Source organism: Dreissena polymorpha, chromosome 10, assembly GCF_020536995.1.
Source record: "Dreissena polymorpha isolate Duluth1 chromosome 10, UMN_Dpol_1.0, whole genome shotgun sequence".
Classification (NCBI taxonomy): domain Eukaryota; kingdom Metazoa; phylum Mollusca; class Bivalvia; order Myida; family Dreissenidae; genus Dreissena; species Dreissena polymorpha.
Window position 1 is genome coordinate 83351470 of NC_068364.1, and position 26261 is coordinate 83377730.

The 26261-nt window shown below is 39.1% G+C and overlaps 1 protein-coding gene across 4 annotated transcripts in view; it reads right to left on the bottom strand.

The window, feature by feature from the left end:
• LOC127848009 (ralA-binding protein 1-like) overlaps nucleotides 1-26261 on the bottom strand; it is a 64497-nt gene that overhangs the window by 12951 nt on the left and 25285 nt on the right. For all 4 annotated transcript variants that reach the window (XM_052380285.1, XM_052380284.1, XM_052380286.1 and 1 more), the window contains 8 exons: nucleotides 24040-24168; nucleotides 20484-20569; nucleotides 18872-18989; nucleotides 15161-15279; nucleotides 12585-12715; nucleotides 8279-8480; nucleotides 6178-6306; nucleotides 1228-1917 (listed from right to left, as the gene is read on the bottom strand). In XM_052380285.1, the coding sequence (XP_052236245.1) occupies nucleotides 1228-1917; nucleotides 6178-6306; nucleotides 8279-8480; nucleotides 12585-12715; nucleotides 15161-15279; nucleotides 18872-18989; nucleotides 20484-20569; nucleotides 24040-24168 (1604 nt within the window). The remainder of the gene's footprint in view (nucleotides 1-1227; nucleotides 1918-6177; nucleotides 6307-8278; nucleotides 8481-12584; nucleotides 12716-15160; nucleotides 15280-18871; nucleotides 18990-20483; nucleotides 20570-24039; nucleotides 24169-26261) is intronic.

Sequence of the window (26261 nt, forward strand, 5' to 3'; positions counted from 1 at the left end):
GAGGCAACACAGATCACAATGGCAACTAGAGGCAACATATATCACAATGACAACCAGAGGCAACAAAGATCATCATAGCAACCAGAGGCAACATAGATCATCATAGCAACCAGAGGCAACATAGATCATCATAGCAACCAGAGGAAACAGAGATCACCATGGTAACCAGAGACAACATTAATCACCATGGCAACTAAAGACAACATAGATCAACATGGATACCAGAGGCAACAGAGTCCACCATGCAAAATAGGAGCTAAAAAAATTTACCATAGCAATCAGAGGCAACCGAGATCACCATGACAACCAAATGGCAACATAAATCACCATGGCAATCTGAGGCTAACATATATCACTGTTGTAACATAGATCACTATCACAAACATAGGACACAGAGATAACTGTGGCCACCAGATGTAACATAGATCACCATGGCAGAGACAACCATGGCTACCAGAGGTAACATAGATCACCATGGCAACAGAGACAACCATGGCTTCCAGAGGTTTCATAGATCACCATGGCAACAGAGACAGCATGGCTACCAGAGGTTACATAGATCACCATGGCAACAGAGACAACCATGGCTACCAGAGGTAACATAGATCAACATGGCAACAGAGACAACCATGGCTACCAGAGGTAAAATAGATCACCATGGCAACAGAGACAACCATGGCTACCAGAGGTAACATAGATCACCATGGCAACAGAGACAGCCATGGCTACCAGAGGTTACATAGATCAACATGGAAACAGAGACAACCATGGCTACCAGAGGTTACATAGATCAACATGGCAACCACAGGCAACAGAGATAACCATGGCTACCAGAAGTTACATAGATCAACATAGCAACCACAGGCAACAGAGATAACCATGGCCATCAGTGGGAGCAGAGATAACCATGGCAACCAGAGGTTACATAGATCAACATGGCAACCACAGGCAACAGAGATAACCATGGCCATCAAAGGGAACAGAGATAACCATGGCAACCAGAGATCACCAAGGCAACCACAAATAACTGAGATAACCATGGCAACCAGTGAACAACATAGATCACCATGGCAAACAGAGGCATGAAGATGAGCTCAAGTGGAAAGAGGAACATAGGTCAGCGCAGACCTGAAATAAGGCTTAAGAAATAAATTAGGTAGGAATATTTGAAGATAAATGCAAACTGAAAGTTTCAGTGCTCTGGAACCCTATTGTAAGAGCAATTACCTCCGAGTCTGTGGCTGAGTCATCCTGCAGTAGAGCTTTCATGGCCAATGCTGACTTCACAGCCTCAGCTGACAATCCTCTCTCTTCTGATTCTCTACTTTCATCATCTGCAGCTGTCTGCACACACTCGTCCACTGTCTTCACAGACTCTGTTACCGTCTGTACAGTGTCATCAGTTGCAGCCACAGATTCAACATCTGTCACTTTCTGTCCAGAATCACTTTCTAACACAGTCTGTACAGACACACTTTCCTGTGACATTTTCCCAGTTTCCTTGATATTGTCTTTTGTTTCCTCTAATTTACTGACATGCTCAAGATTCTCTTCAACCTTGACCTCTTGATCTTCCAGCTCTCTCTGACCTTCCACTTTCTCATCCTCAGCATTTTCAGTCACTGCTACCTCTTCATAAACATTTATTCTTCCATCAGACGTCATCTCAACTCCAACTTGTTCAACCCTAGAAATATCCGTTATTTCTGCAGACCTTTTCATGCTTTCTTCGCTCTTTGCTCGACTCTGATTAGCCAGTTCCTTGAGAGTCACCTTCTCTTGACTCCTGGATCGTGAAGCTCTGTTCTCGGTTTCACCCAGAGGTTCAGTCTCGGTCTCTAATTCCTGGCTGTCTTCATCTACCATGGGTGGCTGCGGTGCGTCTGGTGGTGGGGTACGTAACTCTAACTTCAATACCTGCATACAACAAAACTGGGTTTTATACTTGACAACCATTTATCAGAGGATGTTTTTAATGTAAGACTAAAATAATAATAGAGGTAACTAAATTAAACAAGAAACCGTCGGAGACGGGTGATGCTCCCCAAAGGTTTTTTATGTCACAATATTGCACTATATATTCAGATAAAAGGAAACATCTTGAGGGCACAGTAGTTGGGGGGACAATAATTTTTTTATAGGAAATTTCAAAGGGCCATAACTCTGTGAAAAATCATCCGACCAGAACTGCTGATAATAGGCACATCTCCTCTTGGTAGTGAAGCTTCCCATAAAGTTTCATTGAATTCCGGTCATACGTTGCTGAGAAATAGCCCAGACAAGAATTGCACTATATGTACGGTTAATGGAAAATTAAAACAATTTCAAAGGCCATAACTCTGTGAAAAATCATCCAAACAAAACCCGCTGATAATATGCACATCTCCTCTTGGTAGTGAAGCTTCCCATAAAGTTTCATTGAATTCCGGTCATTAGTTGCTGAGAAATAGCCAGAACAAAAATTGTGCACGGATGGACACACGGACGGACAGACGAAGCGGCGACTATATGCTCCCCCCAAATAAATTTTGGGGGAGCATAAAAATGAAATGTCTGTCATGAAGCCTAAAAAATACAGGTAAAATACAATAAATGCTAAATGCTTGAACCAGAAAAATAAAGAGATTTACAGAGATGATATAACTATAAAAGTCTAGCTCTGGGAAAAAGGGAATGTATGCATGAGTGTTAAGTGTTGTCACTGATTAGCCCGTGCAATATGGGATGACACTTGTCGCATTTATTGTATTTTTCGTTAATTTCTCCTTAGCAACAAGAAACCGTCGGAGACGGGTGATGCTCCCAAAAGTTTTTTTTTGTCACAATATTGCACTATATATTCAGATAAAAGGAAACGTCTTGAGGGGCATAACTTTGGACAAAATAATACGATGGATGGTTTAGCAACTTGAAAATTTCAAATGGCCATAACTCTCTAGATAAATCATCTAACCAGAACCCACAAATAACATGCGCATCTCCTCAAGGTAGTTAAGCTTCCCATAAAGCTTTATTGAATTCCAGTCAGTAGTTGGGGAGAAATAGCCCGAAGAACACTACATGTATATGTACAGTTAATGGAAAATTTCAAAGGGCCATAAGTCTGTGAAAAATCATCAGACCATAACTGGCTGAAAATATGCACATGTCCTTTTGGTAGTGAAGCTTCCCATAAAGTTTCATTGAATTCCGGTCATTAGTTGCTGAGAAATAGCCCGGACAAGAATTGCACTATATGTACAGTTAAAGGAAAATTTCAAAGGGCCATAACTCTGTGAAAAATCATCTGACCAGAACCCGCTGATAATATGCACATGTCCTCTTGGTAGTGAAGTTTCTAATAAAGTTTAATTGAATTCCGGTCATTAGTTGCTGAGAAAAAGCCCGGACAAGAATTGCGCTATATGTACAGTAAATGGAAAATTTCAAAGGGCCATAACTCTGTGAACAAGAGCACCGCCTTGCGGGTGCAGACCGCCCATCTATTTCCTTTTTTAAAGGTGAAGGGACTCTCATTTTCAATCACAAAGGAGGGAGGGGTGGAGTGAAGAGGGGTGTATAGTGTGGGGGTGTGGACATTGATTACATTATCTTCCAAAAATGCGAAAAAAATGCAAAAATGCAACAAAAATATTCGAGGGGGGGGGGGATTCTTGGGTGCGATGGTTGGACTGTATTTCAAACATAAAATAATATAAATAAATATTTGTGTTTTTTAACTGTTTCAAAAAAAAATTGGGGGGTGGGGGGGGGGGGGGTATAGTGTGAGGGTGTGGTGGTAATTTGTGAGATGATCTTAAAAAAAAAAAAAAAAAAAAAAATTAGGGGGGGGGGGGATTCGGGAGGGGGGAGGGGGGGGTGGGGGGGATTCTTGGGTGCGATGGTTGGACGGTATTTAAAAAAATTGAATATTAAAAAAAATAATTGTGTTTTTTAACCGTTTCAAAAAAAAAATTTGGGGGTGGGTGGGTTGGGGGGGGTATAGTGTGAGGGTGTGGTGGTCATTTGTGAGATGATCTTAAAAAAAACAAGATGTGTTTGTGAAACACAATGTCCCCCAATATGATGTTTGACCTTGTAGGATGACCTTGACCTTGTGAAGGATGACCTTGACCTTTCACCACTCAAAATGTGCAGCTCCATGAGATACACATGCATGCCAAATATCAAGTTGCTATCTTCAATATTGCAAAAGTATTCATAAAATAAGCGATTTGGGCCACATATATTTGACCTCTGACCTTGAAGGATGACCTTGACCTTTCACCACTCAAAATGTGCAGCTCCATGAGATGCACATGCATGCCAAATATCAAGTTGCTATCTTCAATATTGCAAAAGTATTTATAAAATATGCGATTTGGGCCACATATATTTGACCTCTGACCTTGAAGGATGACCTTGACCTTGACCTTAAACTTCCACCACTCAAAATGTGCAGCTCCATGAGATACACATGCATGCCAAATATCAAGTTGCTATCTTCAATATTGCAAAAGTATTCATAAAATGAGCGATTTTGGCCACATATATTTGACCTCTGACCTTGAAGGGTGACCTTGACCTTTCACCACTCAAAATGTGCAGCTTCATGAGATACACATGCATTCCAAATATGAAGTTGCTATCTTCAATATAGCAAAATTTATTGCAAAATGTTAAAGTTGGCGCAAACAGACAGACCAACAGACAGGGCAAAAACAATATGTCCCCCACTACTATAGTGGGGGACATAAAAAAAAAAAAATGGGCGGGGGGAGGGGTTCGGGGGGGGGGAGGGCACGGGGGATGGTTTGGATGGAGTCTATTGTGGTATGTCAGGTAAGAGTAGTTTTGTCAAAGTATCAATCAAATCTAATCACAACTAAAGAAGTTATGGCAATTTTAGCAAAATTTGATAATTTGACCTTGAGAGTCAAGGTCATTCAAAGGTCAAGGTAAAATTCAACTTGCCAGGTACAGTAACCAATTGATAGCATGAAAGTATTTGAAGTTTGAAAGCAATAGCCTTGATACTTAAGAAGTAAAGTGGATCGAAACACAAAATTTAACCATAAATTCAAAGTTACTTAGTCAAAAAAGGGCCATAATTCTGTAAAAATGACAACCAGAGTTATGCATATTGTCCTTTGACTGTACCCTTATGATAGTTTGCGAGTGTTCCATGTATGAAAGCAATATCTATGATACTTTAGGGGTAAAGTGGACCAAAACACAAAACTTAACCAAATTTTCAATTTTCTGAGTATAAAGGGCCCATAATTCCGTCCAAATGCCAGTCAGAGTTACATAACTTTGCCTGCACAGTCCCCTTATGATAGTTAATAAGTGTTGCAAGTATGAAAGCAATAGCTTTGATACTGTAGGAATAAAGTGGACCTAAACACAAAACTTAACCACATTTTCAATTTTCTAAGTATAAAAAGGGCACATAATTCTGTCAAAATGCATGCCAGAGTTATCTAACTTTGCCTGCCCAGTCCCCTCATGATAGCAAGTAAGTGTACCAAGTTTGAATGCAATAGCATTGATACTTTCTGAGAAAAGTGGACCTAAACGCAAAACTTAACCAAAATTTTCAATTTTCTAAGTATAAAAAGGGCACATAATTCTGTCAAAATGCACGCCAGAGTTATCTAACTTTGCCTGCCCAGTCCCCTCATGATAGTAAGTAAGTGTACCAAGTTTGAATGCAATAGCATTGATACTTTCTGAGAAAAGTGGACCTAAATGCAAAACTTAACCGGACGCCGACACCGACGCAGACGCCGACGCCAAGGTGATGACAATAGCTCATAATTTTTTTTCAAAAAATAGATGAGCTAAAAATCATCCGACCAGAACCTGCTGATAATACGCACATGTCCTCTTGGTAGTGAAGCTTCCCCATTTAGTTTCATTGAATTCCGGTCATTAATTGCTGAGAAATAGCCCAGACAAAAATTGTGCACGGACGAACGCACGGACAGACGAAGCGGCGTCTATATGCTCCCCCCAAAAATTTTGGGGAAGCATAAAAATCAAGTTATGGCGGTAAGTGACATCCCTGATTAAGCATTGCGTACTACACAGGCTAATCTGGGACGACACTTCACGCATATTCATTACACTTTGTGTTCCCAGAGCGAGGGTAATGTCCTTTACAGAGCAAAATTGTCCAGCATGCATGATCTGTACCTCTCCCTCCGGCAGCTCCAGCGCTGCTGTCTCCTCATGCTCTTCATGTACCACGTTCCTCTTGCTGGTCTCGTCTCTGTCTCTCTTCCTCTTCTCCATCACCTCTGCGCCTTTCTTGGCCACCTTGATCTGAAACAAGCAGCATCACTAGCATATCATCTGAAACAAGCAGCATCACTAGCATATCATCTGAAACAAGCAGCATCACTAGCATATCATCTGAAACAAGCAGCATCACTAGCATATCATCTGAAACAAGCAGCATCACTAGCATATCATCTTAAACAAGCAGCATCACCAGCATATCATCTGAAACAAGCAGCATCACTAGCATATCATCTGAAACAAGCAGCATTACTAGCATATCATCTGAAACAAGCAGCATCACCAGCATATCATCTGAAACAAGCAGCATCACTGGCATATCATCTGAAACAAGCAGCATCACTTGCATATCATCTGAAACAAGCAGCATCACCAGCATATCATCTGAAACAAACAGTATCACTAGCATATCATCTGAAACAAGCAGCATCACTGGCATATCATCTGAAACAAGCATCATCACTAGCATATCATCTGAAACAAGCAGCATCACTGGCATATCATCTGAAATAAGCAGCATCACCAGCATATCATCTGAAACAAGCAGCATCACTAGCATATCATCTGAAACAAGCAGCATCACCAGCATATCATCTGAAACAAGCAGCATCACTAGCATATCATCTGAAACAAGCAGCATCACTGGCATATCATCTGAAACAAGCATCATCACTAGCATATCATCTGAAACAAGCAGCATCACTGGCATATCATCTGAAACAAGCAGCATCAACAGCATATCATCTGAAACAAGCAGCATCACTAGCATATCATCTGAAACAAGCAGCATCACCAGCATATCATCTGAAACAAGCAGCATCACTGGCATATCATCTGAAACAAGCAGCATCACTAGCATATCATCTGAAACAAGCAGTATCACTAGCATATCATCTAAAACAAGCAGCATCACTAGCATATCATCTGAAACAAGCAGCATCACTAGCATATCATCTGAAACAAGAAGTATCACTAGCATATCATCTGAAACAAGCAGCATCACTGGCATATCATCTGAAACAAGCAGCATCACTAGCATATCATCTGAAACAAGCAGCATCACTGGCATATCATCTGAAACAAGCAGCATCACTAGCATATCATCTGAAACAAGCAGCATCACTGGCATATCATCTGAAACAAGCAGCATCACCAGCATATCATCTGAAACAAGCAGCATCACCAGCATATCATCTGAAACAAGCAGCTTCACTAGCATATCATCTGAAACAAGCAGCATCACTAGCATATCATCTGAAACAAGCAGCATCACTAGCATATCATCTGAAACAAGCAGCATCACTAGCATATCATCTGAAACAAGCAGCATCACCAGCATATCATCTGAAACAAGCAGCATCACTAGCATATCATCTGAAACAACATCACCAGCATATCATCTGAAACAAGCAGCATCACTTGCATACCATCTGAAACAAGCAGCATCACTAGCATATCATCTGAAACAAGCAGCATCACTAGCATATCATCTGAAACAAGCAGCATCACTAGCATATCATCTGAAACAAGCAGCATCACTAGCATATCATCTGAAACAAGCACAGGCACTATGGTATCGTCTGATAAAAGCAGCATTACTAGGCAATCGTCTGAAACAAGCAATATCACGAGGAAAACATCTGAAACAATAAGCAGCGCTAGAGCTTATCTGAAACAAGAAAATTTGATGAAAATAATATCAACTGACAGGCCGACGGATGGACATGTCCAATTGTTGTATATCCCTCTGCGTTAGGCATGGGATAACAAGAGAGGCATGGGATAACAAGAGGGCCTTAAAGATCAAGGTAGCTAACCTGAGTCATGTACAAACTAATTTGTGAGGCTTGTGTAATAACTGTTATTTGTTACTCTGTATGACAGAGACTCAATTAGGTCTTAGAATGTATTTCAACAAATTAAAGGTTGCACTTTACACATATTAAAATGAATAATTAACCCCTTCGGTGGGACCAATTGTGATTCCATTTTGTACCTTGCGTTTGAGCTGTGTACAGATACGCTGAACCTCCCAGATCTGCTCCTCCTTCTCCGTGCTGGCGGTGCCGGACGCGAGCTCGGCATGCAGCTGTGCCAGCAGGGACTCCTGCTTGTTGAGTTCCTCCTCCAGGGGGCCAGGCTGGTCGGGCAGCTCCAGGGACCAACGGGACGTGGCGGGCTTCAACGGGGGCACGTACCTGCATAAGGGAACAGCCATTCGCTACAGTGAAAGGACATTAGATGGCACAGCAAAAGACTAAAGTGAAGTGACATTAGATGGCACAGCAAAATACTTAAGTGAAGTGACATTAGATGGCACAGAAAAAGACTAAAGTGAAGTGACATTACATGGCACAGCAAAATACTAAAGTGAGATGACATAAGATGGCACAGCAAAATACTAAAAAGAGGTGACATTAGATAGAAAAGCCATACACTACAACGAAGTGACACATGTATTACCCTATGGGTTGCATAAATACAATTTGCTTTAAGAAAATATGCAAAAACTGAATTCAATATTCCGTTAACTTTAATAACTCCTAGCTTTCAGTATGATAATGATGTACATAACTTTGCATACTTCTTACTAAACAAACTTCAGGACAGCAGCTGCTAACACTGCCAACAGTAACAACATTAACAACATTTAAAGTGGTATCATCCGACCGAGATTCTTTTGAACCCGAAGTGGTGAACATCACTCTGAGTCAGCGTGAATTACATGACTTCTGAACATCTGAATACTACTTACTGTTCATGAAAATGGAGTCCCAAACTGTTGACCTTAAGATAGAAGTACTTTGCGTTTAAGCTTTGAACTGATACCTGGCAGGAACAAGTAAAGGTTCTAACTTTTGACCTTAAGATAGAAGTAGTTTGCTATAGTTGTACTTTGCGTTTGAGCTTTGAACTGATTTCTGACACAAACAAATAATGGCCAAAACTGTTGACCTACTTTGCGTTTGAGCTTTCAATAGATACAAAACACGAACAAATAAAGGCTTAAACTTTTGACCTGCAGATAGAAGTACTTTGCGTTTAAGCTTTAAACAGATACCAGACATGAACAAATAAAGGCTTGAACTATTGACCTTGCAGTATAACCTTGACATTGGACCAGCGTGACTGACTCATGCCTTTTACACATTGTCTTAAAGCACTTGACATTTTAACCAAGTTTCATGAAAACCCCTCAAGGGTGCATAGAGCAGAAGCAGAAACAAAGTATAACTGACAGACTGACGGGCAGAGGTACTGACAGACAGACAAAAGGCATTCCTTTCAATGACCCTACTCTTTAGTGGCAGTTAAAGACAGGTGAAATATACATAGGAAAAAAAAGAAAACATTTTACATATAATTTTATCAATTGCTCTATCTATGCTACATTCAATTCAACAGCATTCCAGCTGACATTTAATTGACATTAAAACAAATAATATTTTTGGATTTCATTGACAGTGCCTGTTGTTAACCAGAGACAATACTGTCGACCAAACTTTGAAATGAGGCTATAAGTATTTGCTGAGAAAACGCCCTGTTATCTTGAGGAAAGTCAATATTTATTTCAGTACAGATTAACTCAGAAGCAAAACATTTCGACAAAGCAGAAAACAAACACAAATTTCTTTCTGACAAATCTACCTGGCAGTCTACCTGACTAAGTCTACCTGACAAAGTCTGCCTGGCAAAGTCTACCTGGCAAAGTCTACCTGACAAAGTCTGTCTGACAAAGTCTGTCTGACAAAGTCTACCTGACAAAGTCAGCCTGACAAAGTCTACCTGACAAAGTCTGCCTGACAAATTCTACCTGACAAAGTCTGCCTGGCAAAATCTACCTGGCAAAGTCTACCTGACAAAGTCTGCCTGACAAAAGTCTACCTAGCAAAGTCTACCTCACAAGTCTGGGTGACAAATTATACCTGACAAAGTCTGCCTGGCAAAGTCTACCTGACAAAGTCTTCCTGACAAAGTCTACCTGGCAAAGTCTGCATGGCAATGTCAACCTGACAAAGTCTGCCTGACAAAGTCTACCTGGCAAAGTTTACATGACAAAGTGTACCTGACAAAGCCTACATGGCAAAGTATACCTGGCAAAGTATACCTCACAAGTCTGGGTGACAAAGCATACCTGATAAAGTCTGTCTGGCAAAGTCTACCTGACAAAGTCTGCCTGACGAAGTCTACCTGGCAAAGTCTGCATGACAATGTCAACCTGACAAAGTCTGCCTGGCAAAGTCTACCTGGCAGAGTGTGTCTGACAAAGTCTACATGACAAAATGTACCTGACAAAGTGTACCTAACAAAGTCTACCTGATGAATTCTATTTGACAAAGTCTACCTGACAAAGTCTGCCTGACACAGTCTACCTGGCAAAGTCTACCTCACAAAGTCTGCCTGACAAAGTCTACCTGGCAGTCTACCTGACAAAGTCTGTCTGACAAAGTCTACCTGACAAAGTCTGCCTGACAAAGTTTACCTGGCAAAGTCTGCTTGATGAATTCTATTTGACAAAGTCTACCTGACTAAGTCTACCTGACAAATTCTACCTGGCAAAGTCTAGCTGAAAAAGTCTGCCTGACAAAGTCTACCTGCCAAAGTCTACCTGACAAAGTTTACATGATAAAGTTTACCTGATGATTCTTTATGACAAAGTGTACCTGACAAAGTGTGCCTGACACAGTCTACTTGACAAAGTGTGCCTGACAAAGTGTGCCTGACAAAGTGTTCAAGACAAATCTACATGTATCTGAACAAGAGATGTGTTCATCAGAAACACAATGCCCCCTATTGCGCGTTGTTTTTTTTACCTTTGATCTTGAAGGATGACCTTGACCTTGAACTTCCACCACTCAAAATGTGCAGCTTCATGAGAACGCCGCTTTGATTTTTTTGGGTGATCTTCGACCTTGAAGGATGACCTTGACCTTGAAGCATGACCTTGACCTTGAACTTCCACCACTCAAAATGTGCAGCTTTGTGATAACACCGCTTTGAATTATTTTTTTTACCTTTGACCTTGAAGGATGACATGACCTTGAAGGATGACCATGACCTTGAACTTCCACCACTCAAAATGTGCAGCTTCATGAGAACGCCGCTTTGAAAAAATTATTTATTTATTTTTTGACCTTTGACCTTGAAGGATGACCTTGACCTTGAAGAATAACCTTGACCTTGAACTTCCACCACTCAAAAATGTGCAGCTTCATGAGAACGCCACTTTGATTTTTTTAATATATTTTTTTTATCTTTGACCTTGAAGGATGACCTTGACCTTGAAGGATGACCTTGACCTTGAACTTCCACCACTCAAAATGTGCAGCTTCATGAGAACGCAGCTTTGAATTTATTTATTTTTGACCTTTGACATGGAAGGATGACCTTGACCTTGAACTTCCACCACTCAAAATGTGAAGCTTCATGAGATACACATGCATGCCAAATATCAAGTTGCTATCTTCAATATTGACAAAGTTATGGCCAATGTTAAAGTTTTCGGACAGACAGACGCCATATATTTTACATTTGACCTTGAAGGATGACCTTGACCTTCACCTTTCACCACTCAAAATGTTCAGCTACATGAGATACACATGCATGCCAAATATCAAGTTGCTATCTTCAATAGTGAAAAAGTTATGGCCAATGTTAAAGTTTTTTCGGACGGACGGACAGACTGACATACACACATACTGACATACTGACATACACACATACTGACATGCTGACTGACGGACAGTTCAACTACTATATGCCACCCTACCGGGGGAATATAAAGTCTGCCTGACAAAATATTCCTGACAAAGTCTACCTGACAAAGTGTGCCTTACAAAGTGTTCAAGACAAAATCTACCTGAACAAGCGATGTGTTTGTGAAACACTATGTCCCCATATATATGACCTTTGACCTTAAAGGATGACCTTGACCTTTCACCACTCAAAATGTGCAGCTTCATGAGATACACATGCATGCCACATATCAAGTTGCTATCTTCAATATTGCAAAAGTTATGGCAAATGTTAAAGTTGGGGCAAACAAACAAACCAACAAACAAACCAACAGACAGGGCAAAAACAATATGTCCCCCACTATAGTGGTGGGGGACATAAAAAGTCTGCCTGAAAAAGTATGCAAAAGCTAACATAGCAGATGAAACTGTATGGAAACTGTATGGATATCAAATGAATGAATGATGCAGTACATGCATAATAAAGACAAATGAAGAAATAAGGGATAATTTAAGGATTCAACAAAATATTTCTATACTTCATTACGAATCATCACTAGAGTGTACCTTTTGATGGCTGTGTCAGTGAATAACTGACTGGTGTGCATGAAGAGGATGTTGAGGACTCGGTGGCTGATCTGCATGGTCGGACTCAGGACGATGGACACGTTCTGCAGGGTCATCTTGTTTTCCTTTTGCTGTAGTTAGAATGATCAACATGGTGCAAGACACAATTGGCAGTGTAAAATGCAAATGTGTTGAATTTATATCCCGCGGAATGAACTACGTGATGTGTTTGTGGTACCTGTGATGTGTTTGTGACAGACGCTTAAATTCAGATTACATCATTTTAATGAATCAATTAACATTGAAAATGAAGGAAGCATTTGTTTCATGAATCAATTAACTTTGAACAGTGCGACAAAAGGATACATTTCTTGTTATCTATATACAATATAAAGGGCAATGACAATTCTTTAAGAAAGTGTAGAGTTATGGTTCTTCTGCATGTCACTCCTCCTCAATTCAATCTATACACCCATGAAGTTCATGTTGTGTCACTCCTCCTCAATTCAATCTATACACCCATGAAGTTCATGTTGTGTCACTCCTCCTCAATTCAATCTATACACCCATGAAGTTCATGTTGTGTCACTCCTCCTCAATTCAATCTATACACCCATGAAGTTCATGCTGTGTCACTCCTCCTCAATTCAATCTATACACCCATGAAGTTCATGTTGTGTCACTCCTCCTCAATTCAATCTATACACCCATGAAGTTCATGTTGTGTCACTCCTCCTCAATGCAATCTATACACCCATGAAGTTCATGTTGAAATGTTGTTAAGTATCTGAGATATAGCCCTGTAAAGTTTGTGAGGGACAGACAGACTAAAAACCTAAAAATTATATCCCTCCTACTTTGGAGGGGGATAACAATAGGGCAAAATGTACTGCTAATGTTTGTTAGCAAAGTTTCAAAAGATCTGATTTCATTAATTTCATTATAAGTGTTGTTGCAATATGTTTTAAAATCTAATCTAAAGTGTTCTTTCATAGAAAGCTCTAGATTTGTATAAACATTAAGAAATATAACAATTAGCCTCACTCTGGGAAGACAAACTTAATTATCCTTAATAGATGTGCCTTAATTATCCTCAAATATTACCTTGTGCAATTGGCACAGGCAAATCAGGACATACACTTTTTGCGTTTAAGGGTCACCGGAAAAGAATGCCAAATTGAAATATCTCAAATTTGAGTACTTTTCCTTTTGAATTTACCTATTTAAGATAAAGTATGCGGTAAAATGCATTTTTGTTATCAGTTATTGATGGTATTTATATTAAATTTCCATTTCTTTTATAAATTGTTTTTATTAAAGTTGGCTCTCCCTAGGGATGGTTCCTTTTTACATTGTATTTTTTCTGATGGGATTTTTTTCTCCTATTTTTTTAGATGGGAAATTTTTCCTGGGAATTCGGAATTTTCAAAAGCATCGTTTTGCATATTTAAGTATTTAAAGGTCATTTAAAGACTATATAATTGTTTAAGTTAGAAGAAAACAACACTTCTTTAAAAAGGCAAACAATTCCAATACAATCATCAAAGAGAAGAGTAGACAGTAACATTCTACCCTCTCAATTACGTGTGTCATGTGCACAATCATCCCGGACAGCAGCAGACGGTTACATTCTGATAGAGGTTACACTACACCTACCCTCTCAATGACGTGTGTCATGTGCACAATCCCGGACAGCAGCAGACGGTTACATTCTGATAAAGGTTACACTACACCTACCCTCTCAATGACTTGTGTCATGTGTACAATCATCCATGAGTGCAGCAGACGGCTACATTCTCATAGAGGTTACACTACATCTACTCTCTCAATGACGTGTGTCATGTGTACAATCATCCCGGACAGCAGCAGACGGTTACATTCTGATAGAGGTTACACTACACCTACCCTCTCAATGACGTGTGTCATGTGTACAATCATCACGGAGAGCAGCAGATGGTTACATTCTGATAGAGGTTACACAACACCTACCCTCTCAATGACGTATGACATGTGTACAATCATCCCGGAGAGCAGCAGACGGTTACATTCTGATAGAGGTTACACTACACCTACCCTCTCAATGACGTGTGTCATTTGTACAATCATCCCGGACAGCAGCAGACTGTTACATTCTGATGGAGGTTACACTACACCTTCCCTCTCAATGACGTGTGTCATGTGTACAATCATCCAGGAGAGCAGCAGACGGTTACATTCTGATAGAGGTTACACTACACCTACCCTCTCAATGACGTGTGTCATGTGTACAATCATCCCGGACAGCAGCAGACGGTTACATTCTGATAGAGGTTACACTACACCTACCCTCTCAATGACGTGTGTCATTTGTACAATCATCCAGGAGAGCAGCAGACGGTTACATTCTAATAGAGGTTACACTACACATACCCTCTCAATGACGTGTGTCATTTGTACAATCATCCAGGACAGCAGCAGACTGTTACATTCTGATAGAGGTTACACTAAACCTATCTCTCAATGATGTGTGTCATTTGTACAATCATCCAGGACAGCAGCAGACGGTTACATTCTGATAGAGGTTACACTACACCTACCCTCTCAATGACGTGTGTCATGTGTACAATCATCCAGGACAGCAGCAGACGGTTACATTCTGGGAGCTCTCTGATTAGCTTTAAAAAGGCCTCCACACGGCGTCGCTCGTTGCGTATCGCTGAAAGAAACACACAGTAATAGTTATATTATGGAAATCTTAGATTTTAATCTGGTTGTAACCATGTTACTATTGTGACTGACCTTGAACCAATGACCTCATGCAATACAGCATGTTACTGTTTTGACAACCTTGAACCAATGACCTCATTCAATACAGCTTGTTACTGATATGACTGACCTTGAACCAATGACCTCATGCAATACAGCTTGTTACTGTTTTGACCGACCTTGAACCAATGACCTCATTCAATACAGCTTGTTACTGATATGACTGACCTTGAACCAATGACCTCATGCAATACAGCTTGTTACTGTTGTGACTGACCTTGAACCAATGACCTCATGCAATACAGAATGTTACTGTTGTGACTGACCTTGAACCAATGACCTCATGCAATACAGAATGTTACTGTTGTGACTGACCTTGAACCAATGACCTTATGCAATACAGCATGTTACTGTTGTGACTGGCCTTGAACCAATGACCTCATGCAATACAGCTTGTTACTGTTGTGACTGACCTTGAACCAATGACCTTATGCAATACAGCATGTTACTGTTGTGACTGACCTTGAACCAATGACCTCATGCAATACAGCTTGTTACTGTTGTGACTGGCCTTGAACCAATGACCTCATACAATACAGCTTGTTACTGTTGTGACTGACCTTGAACCAATGACCTTATGCAATACAGCATGTTACTGTTGTGACTGACCTTGAACCAATGACCTTATGCAATACAGAATGTTACTGTTGTGACTGACCTTGAACCAATGATCTCATGCAATACAGAATGTTACTGTTGTGACTGACCTTGAACCAATGACCTTATGCAATACAGCATGTTACTGTTGTGACTGACCTTGAACCAATGACCTTATGCAATACAGCATGTTACTGTTGTGACTGACCTTGAACCAATGATCTCATGCAATACAGAATGTTACTGTTGTGACTGACCTTGAACCAATGACCTCATGCAATACAGAATGTTACTGTTGTGACTGACCTTGAACCAATGACCTTATGCAATACAGCTTGTTACTGTTGTGACTGACCTTGAACCAATGACCTTATGCAATACAGCTTGTTACTGTTGTGACTGACCTTGAACCAATGACCTCATGCAATACAGAATGTTACTGTTGTGACTGACCTTGAACCAATGACCTCATGCAATACAGCATGTTAATGTTGTGACTGTCCTGGAACCAATGACCTCATGCAATACAGAATGTTACTGTTGTGACTGACCTTGAACCAATGACCTCATGCAATACAGAATGTTATTGTTGTGACTGACCTTGAACCAATGACCTCATGCAATACAGCTTGTTACTGTTGTGACTGACCTTGAACCAATGACCTCATGCAATACAGAATGTTACTGTTGTGACTGACCTTGAACCAATGACCTCACGCAATACAGCATGTTACTGTTTTAATAGATATTGAACCAATGACCCTATGCAAAACAGCATGTCATTGTTTTAATGGATATTGGACCAATCACCTCATGCAATAAATCATGTCATTGTTTTAATGGATATTGAACCAATGACCTCATGAAACAAGAAACCGTCGGGAGACGGGTGATGCTCCCCAAAGGTTTTTTGTCACAATATTGCACTATATATTCAGATAAAAGGAAACGTCTTGAGAGGCATAACTTTAGACAAAATAGTACGATGGATGGTTTAGCCACTAAAAAAATAAAAGGGCCATAACACTCTAAATAAATCATCTTACCAGAACCCACAAATAACATGCGCATCTCCTCAAGGTAGTTAAGCTTCCCATAAAGCTTCATTGAATTCCAGTCAGTAGTTGTGGAGAAATAGCCAGGACAAGAATTGCACTATATTTACAGTTAATAAAAAATTTCAAAGGGCCATAACTCTGTGAAAAATTATCCGACCAGAACCAGCTGATAATATGCACATCTCCTCTTGGTAGTGAAGCTTCCCATAAAGTTTCATTGAATTCTGGTCATTAGTTGCTGAGAAATAGCGCGGACAAAAATTGTGCACTGACGGACAGATGGTCGCACACACAGACGAAGCGGCGACTATATGCTCTCCCCAAAATAAATTTTGGGGGAGTATAAAAAACAGCATGTCATTGACTTAATGGATATTGAACCAATGACCTCATGTAAAACAGCATGTCATTGTTTTAATGGATATTGAACCAATTACCTTACGCAATAAGCATGTCATTGTTTTAATAGGTATTGAACCAATGACCTCATGCAAAACAGCATGTCATTGATTTAATGTATATTGAACCAATGAGCTTTTAAACTTGACCTGTAGATTTGCTTTTGGTTCAGGTATGACCTAGATTTGAATTTGGCCAAGATATTGTCAAGATAAACATTTTTATCAAGTTTAATCAAGAATGAGTCATAAAAGTTGCCTCAACAGTGGTCAAAATATTTTTCTAGTTTTGACCATGTGACCTAGTTTTGTAAGCATGTAACCCAGAGTTCCATCAAGATTTAGTTATAAATATGGCCTCAATAGTGGTTGCAATACCTTTTGTAAGATTTGACCATTTGACCTAGATTTTTTATGCATGTGCCCCAGATTAGAAATCCGTCAAGATATTCTCAAGTCAAACATTCTGGCCAAGTTTCATTAAGCCTGGATGAAAAAATATGGTTCAAAGTTGATATTGCACTCGGCTATAGGGAGATCATAATAGCTCACTTGTGCACTTAGTGCTCTGCTGAGCTAAAAATAAATATAAGCGTTTATGAAGAAGAGATAAAACTATATGGGTATGGGTAAATTTCAAAGCTATCTGACGGCAGTAGCTCTTTTTTGTCAATTTAGCTAAAAGCATAAATTTTCCTACCAACAAATATTTATAAAACTATGTGTCAGGCAAGAATTTAATACATTCTTTTCTAACATAATCCTATTTTATTAAAAACTGTATAAGCCATCTATATGCCGTTTTATACTGATATAATTTCAAGGGTAACTTTATTCTGCACTATTTGTATTTTTATGTAAACAGTTCATGGAAATGTTTGCAAAAAACTAAGTATTGGAAGACTTGAGGCCTCCTCAAACTTGGGTATCAGTATATACTAGAGGCCTCCTCAAACTTGGGTATCAGTATTTACTAGAGGCCTCCTCAAACTTGGGTATCAGTATGTACTAGAGGCCTCCTCAAACTTGGGTATCAGTACGTACTAGAGGCCTCCTCAAACTTTGGTATCAGTATATACTAGAGGCCTCCTCAAACTTTGGTATCAGTACGTACTTGAGGCCTCCTCAAACTTTGGTATCAGTACCTACTTGAGGCCTCCTCAAACTTGGGTATCAGTATATACTAGAGGCCTCCTCAAACTTGGTTATCAGTACCTACTTGAGGCCTCCTCAAACTTGGGTATCAGTACGTACTAGAGGCCTCCACAAACTTTGGTATCAGTACATACTTGAGGCCTCCTCAAACTTAGGTATCAGTACGTACTTGAGGCCTCCTCAAACTTAGGTATCAGTACGTACTTGAGGCCTCCTTAAACTTGGGTATCAGTACGTACTAGAGGCCTCCTCAAACTTGGGTATCAGTACGTACTTGAGGCCTCCTCAAACTTGGGTATCAGTGTGTGGGTAAGGACAGGCTCTGGCAGCTCTCTCAGGAACTGTTTGAGGACCCCGGCCACAATGTTGGGTTCATGTTCCTCCAAGTACACCTGAAGTCAACATCAACATGGAAATATTGAAGTCACAGCAATATTGAAACATTAAGGTCAACAGCAATATTGAAACATTGAAGTGAACTGCAACATTGAAGCATTGAAGTGAATAGCAACATTGAAACATTAAAATACACTAAAATTAAAACATTGAAGTCAGCAGCACAATTGAAACATTGAAGTCAACAGCAAAATTGACACATTAAAGTCAACAGCTAAATTAAATCATTGAAGTCAAAAGCAACATTGAAGTCTACAGCAACATTTAAACACCGAAGTCAACATCAACATTGAAGTCAACATCAACATTGAAACATTCTAGTCAACAGCAACATTGAAACATTGAAGTCAACATCAACATTGAACCATTGAAGTCAACAGCAACATTGACACATTGAAGTCAAAATCAACATTGAAACATTCAAGTCAACAGCAACATTGAAACATTTAAGTCAATATCAACATTGAAAAATTGAAGTCAACATCAACATGGAAATATTGAAGTCAACAGCAATATTGAAATCAACAGCAACAATGAAGTAAACAGCAACATTGAAACATTGAAGCCAACAGAAACATTGAAACAGTGCTATTGGAACCTATCACCTTTGCTCTGGAAAAATGGGCCTAAATGCATGTGTTTGTAAAGTGTTGTCTCAAATAAGCCTGTGCAGTCTGCACAAGCTAATCTGGGACTACATTTTCCGTCTAAACTGGATTTTAGATCAGCTACTGACTTTACCAAAAATACAAAAATGGGTCGGCTCTTCCCTGATTAGCCTGTGTGGACTGCACAGGCTAATTTGGCACAAAACTTTTCCCCATTTTCCTAGAGCCATTCTCCTATCTATATATGCTTGATTGCTCTCTATAGTCTGATTCTCCTATCTATGTATGCTTGATTGTTCTCTATAGTCTGATTTCTGACAACAAACAGTGTTTGGGGTCTTTGGGATTTACATGTTAACAATAATTAGAGGAAATTTGTTTGGATTCGGTATGGCAACACAATGTCTTGAAACAGAAATATAATTTATGACTGCTTTTGCTAATGAAGATTTTTTATTTCTATTGCTAAAACTTATCGTTTTCACATTAAAAGAAAGTACAGGTTCTTTGCATTTCATGATTTATTTTTTTACATTAAAAAAGTACTCAAGTACATTGACACATTTAAAGTATTCAAGCCCAGTGATATATACAAGTATTCAAACATAGTAACATATCTACATATTCAAGCACAGTGACAGAAATAAGGCTTTATCTCATTGCTATTTAGCTGAATTTTACTTCAAATCAGACATTCCACATCAGTTAATTGTACATGGCTATTATACCAGTTTACTTATATACCATTAGTAAATGAAGAAAATATAGTTTTTTCTGAACTTTAATTAAAATGTAATTGTGTTATTATTGCAAACATACATGCACTGTAAACAGCACCCTATGTGTTCTACCCAGTGCAACATTTCAGTGTTGGTTATTTACCTCCTGTCCTCGGTTGTAAAGATCCTTCAAATGCTGTACCTTGGACTTCACTCCAGATATCCGGTATATACCTTCACAGTGAAGACCTGAAATAGTATCTGAATGATAAACATGGTTTATATTGGACCTCACTCCAGATATCCGGTATATACCTTCACAGTGAAGACCTGAAATAGTATCTGAATCATAAACATGTTTTATATTGGACCTCACTCCAGATGTGTGATATATACCGTCAGGGTGGAATCATGCATTTGTATCCCATTATTACTATCAAGTAAGTGGTTGATTCATACGGAATATAACGCTAGTCAATTGATCAATGTGTTTGTATCAGTCGAGTGGCTTGTGTGATGATGTATCTCACAAGAGGTTGAGCCTCGAGTGTGATACGAAATAGCGCAAGCCACGAAACTGATACAAACACTTGTAACAATTGCCTTGCATAATATGCCTTTCATTTTATCATACCACCGCATTGATATCTGTCTGATATAACGTTGCCTGATATATTTTTTTATATTATGGTCAACAGGAGGTTCTTATATCAGTCAATGTTTGGAGTTACGTGGGATTTGCAATAAAGTCGACAATTTCTATCAACATGAATCAGATTCAGCAAAACAAACAATTTGATACCAAGAACGTACATATTTTATTTCAGTTTAAAGTCATAAATCACAAAAACGATTATTTTTTAAAATCAAAACAGCCCGCACTACAGAAGTTAAATGACGTCATCAATTGGACAATACATCTTAAATATCGATATAATCATTGCACTCGAAAGTGTTGCACAGGAAGTCAAGACAAATTATAACTGTATGCTAATCCTCAACTATTTAAACAAACGAATTTGACACGCTTATGTCAATATTCAAACCATCATCAAAATGTCAATTTTAATACACATTTCCAAAATGGCGTCTCCAAACTATTCAGTGAAGTGTGTTCTTCAATTAAATTTGTCCATGCAGTCCATTCCTGATCTCCAATTCAAGACGTTTCTAATTAAAGAGGGTTTACTCCTCCCATTTGTAGTGCAAACAACTTTTTATCTTTATACGATGTATAAAATACGCTATTATTCGTGTCGTCTTTTCGAACGCCGTTGCTAGTGTATGTTAATGTGTAAAAGCCGGATAAGCAAAATCAGCGGGGATCCGTACATTTTAAATAAAAAAAAATGGATTGTTTTGCAGATGTTTATGAAAATGTGGTATGATAAACAGAAAAACAGGTTACTGTCCCATCGTTTTGTAATATATCAGACTCTGCACGAATAAAATAACGGCATGGCAAGCCTCGCCGTTATATTATTCTAAGCCTCGCCTGATATATTACAAAACGATGGGACAGTTACCTGTTATTCTCTATATATCAACACATACTAAGACTCAAGAATACAGTACACATACTACCAAAGAAAAGTAATTTGGCTTTATGCGTGATTCAATTGTTGCTAAGTTCATTAAAAAATTCGCAAAACGTTGGCAATTTAAAGTGGTGCTATTGAAGGCTATATATGACAGGTTAATTTCAAATTTTAGCACTTTTTGAACATAACAACTTCAAATCATTTAAGTTAAACAAGAGCACGGTGCCACGCTGGGCTACGGGTGCAGTTTTGAATAAATGAAAGCTTGTCAGATTTTTTCTTATATTTTTTTTTAGAGGTCACAGTGACCTTGACCTTTGACCTAGTAACCCCAAAATGGGTGTGGCGTGTAGAACTCATCAAGGTGCATCTACATATGACGTTTCAAAGTTGTAGGTGGAAGCACTTGGATTTTAGAGCCAATGTTAAGGTTTTAGAACGACACGGACGGCGGACACAGACGGCAGACAGCACGACGAGCTGGCTATGACAATACCTCGGGTATTCTCTGAAAACGCCGAGCTAAAAAATGAGTTCATGCGTTTAAAATTAACCAAGAATGCTCTTATCATTTTCTGCATTCAAAGTGACGTCATTAAACATAGTCTGGCTAGTATGGTATATTACAGAACTGGAAAACTAGTGAGTAGCATAATACGGGAATTATTTCTGTGCAGTTGTATTTTACCGATTAATACAACTTATATTTTTTGGGAGCATAAAGCAGGTATATAATAAAAGCTAATACTTATACCCCCTCCCCGCCCCTCTACACACACTTTAACAAGTATATCATACTTTCTCCAAGCAACAAGCCATATTAGACAAAATAGCAGCCTATCATACATGTACAAGTACTGTTCACATTTCTTTATACAGCAAAGAATTGCAAGGTGTACTATTGATCAATTGCTGTTTGTATGTTTTTAAAAATGGTAAAATCAATAACACATTTAAGAATTCAAAAAAAAACAAGGGACAAAATTGTCACAAAACCAGGTTTTCATTGTGAAAAAACATCTGATAAAGGGAGAAAACTCAAACTGAACTTTTGAAATGAACAAACAAAATAAACCCCCTTTGTAAGTTTGTTTTAAAAAAAAATCTATTTTTAGTCGTGGCGACCTTGACATTGGAGATATTGACGTGATTCTTTCGTGCGACACACCGTCCCATGATGGTGAACAAATGTGCCAAATGATTTTAAAATCTCACAATGAATGACATAGTTATGGCCAGGACAAGCTCATTTATGGCCATTTTTGACCTTTGAACTCAAAGTGTGACCTTGACCTTGGAGATATCGACGTAATTATTTCGCGCGACACACCGTCCAATGATGGTGACCAAATGTGCCAAATGATTTTAAAATCTGACAATGAACGACATAGTTATGGCCCGGACAAGCTTGTTCCGCCCGCCCGCCAGCCAGCCCGCCAGCCCGCCAGCCAGCCAGCCAGCCAGCCAGCCCGCCCGCATTCGCCAATCTAATAACCAGTTTTTTCCTTCGGAAAACCTGGTTAATTATCACATATTTATAAATGAGCACTAAAATGTTCATGCCAAATAATAGAAAATGAAATAATAAAATTACAATGAAATGAAATAATTTTCTTACATGAACTTGAAAGAGCTTGGTGCAAACAGAATATACCTTTTCCTTCTCAAAGTAAAATTATGTTAATTCCTTGAAAACAATTTTGTTTGCAAGAAATGCACTTAATTTATTCCCATCCAACATGTACATGAAAGAGCTGGGTGCTCATAGAATATCTTATGTTACCGATGCTTGGTTCAAACACACACAACTGGTTTTTCAGAGCATGAATTTATCTTGAACACTAAAATTTGTGAATTTTTTATTATGGAAAAAATTGAGGACTTTGCCTCAGCCATTTTCCGATGAGTTCGTGTTAAAAGTTGCGGATTGGTAAACCCAAGAAATGAATGACAATACATTTCTTATAAATAATAATGATTTTACAGTACTCCAGAGGCTTTGCAAGCTATTACATGTACAGACACTCTACAATTGTAAATTATCATAGTGTAATTATGGTACCAATGCCATGTTTTTGTGTGTGTATTTTCGTCTGTAAAATGTCCATTACAAATAATTTCTGCAAAGTCATATTTGTTGAAGCAATAAGGGTTGAGGCATTACTGTTGCAATGTTACCGTGTTCCTCTATGTAGTCAATGCACTCCCTGAAGAGTGCAGGCAGCTGTACCCCGTCATGACTCTTGCACCGGTCTATGGCCACCATGAGTGGTACCCCAAACACTGGCTTCTCTATCACCTCCGGGACTGAATAGTGGACAAGGGAAACATGCGAGCCGAGCTCTGGGAAACCAGGTCTTAATGCATGTGCGTAAAGTGTTGGATCAGAAAAGGCGGTGCAGTACACCTGGCTTACAGGCACAAAACAGTATGCTTGTATTAAATTATTTGTTTAAAGAAAGTTGCATTTATAAAAAAATCCAGTGAAGACAGACAGTGTGGTAACTAGCCTTACTGCACAGGCTAATCTGGGACGACACTTTATGGACATGCTTTAAGTCCACATTTTCCAGAGCGCTGTTCATATTTTGATTCAATCTGAGGACAGTGTTGAAAGTTAATTCTACCATAAAATTGGTTTAAATTGGGATTAAAAGTGTGCTCAAAATTCATACAAATAGTATTGCATGAACGTGTGAAATATTGCATAATGTTAAAAAAAAATGTTTCTGTTGAGAAGTGGCAGTTAGTTATAATTGTCCACAAATAAAATCTGTGGATGGTAAGTATATCAGATGCATTATGCATAACTTTACATTGAAACTGAACAATATTAAAATGTAATACAAAAATGTCTGCTTTAGGAATACTTGTTAAAACCCTTTGTTTTACTTCCATACTAAAACCTTTTGTGTTACTTCCAAACTGAAACCACGTGTGTTACTTCCAAAATGAAACCCTTTGTGTTACTTCCATACTAAAACCCTTTATTTTACTTCCAAACTGAAACCATGTGCGCTACTTCCATAGTAAAACTTTTTTTGTTACTTCCATACTAAAACCCTTTTTGTAACGTCCATACCAAAACCCTTTTTGTTACTTCCACACTGAAACCCTTTTTGTTACTTCCATACAAAACCCTTTTTGTTACTTCCATACTAAAACCCTTGTTGTAATCTCCATACTGAATAACCCTACATGCAAAGTGACATCATCTAGATAATTTTTTGTAGTAAAATGACCCTGACAAATTATGACACTCCCAAAAATATATAAGGGATTTCCAATGCAAATCTTAAACTAAAAATGTGTTGAATACACTGATGAATACCAGTAAAAAAAATGTGAATCATGCAGGAGACAACATAACATCAGTGCCATACTGTCACTATCAGCAACCTTCTCTGAGAGACAACATAACATCAGTGCCATACTGTCACTATCAGCAACCTTCTCTGAGAGACAACATAACATCAGTGCCATACTGTCACTATCAGCAACCTTCTCTGAGAGACAACATAACATCAGTGCCATACTGTCACTATCAGCAACCTTCTCTGAGAGACAACATAACATCAGTGCCATACTGTCACTATCAGCAACCTTCTCTGAGAGACAACATAACATCAGTGCCATACTGTCACTATCAGCAACCTTCTCTGAGAGACAACATAACATCAGTGCCATACTGTCACTATCAGCAACCTTCTCTGAGAGACAACATAACATCAGTGCCATACTGTCACTATCAGCAACCTTCTCTGAGAGACAACATAACATCAGTGCCATACTGTCACTATCAGCAACCTTCTCTGAGAGACAAGATAACATCAGTGCCATACTGTCACTATCAGCAACCTTCTCTGAGAGACAACATAACATCAGTGCCATACTGTCACTATCAGCAACCTTCTCTGAGAGACAACATAACATCAGTGCCATACTGTCACTATCAGCAACCTTCTCTGAGAGACAACATAACACCAGTGCCATACTGTCACTATCAGCAACCTTCTCTGAGAGACAACATAACATCAGTGACATACTGTCACTATCAGCAACCTTCTCTGAGAGACAACATAACATCAGTGCCATACTGTCACTATCAGCAACCTTCTCTGAGAGACAACATAACATCAGTGCCATACTGTCACTATCAGCAACCTTCTCTGAGAGACAACATAACATCAGTGCCATACTGTCACTATCAGCAACCTTCTCTGAGAGACAACATAACATCAGTGCCATACTGTCACTATCAGCAACCTTCTCTGAGAGACAACATAACATCAGTGCCATACTGTCACTATCAGCAACCTTCTCTGAAATCTGAATTGCACTGCATTGGCTAATTTGGGATGACACGTTATGCACATGCATTAAGCCCAGTTTTCCTATAA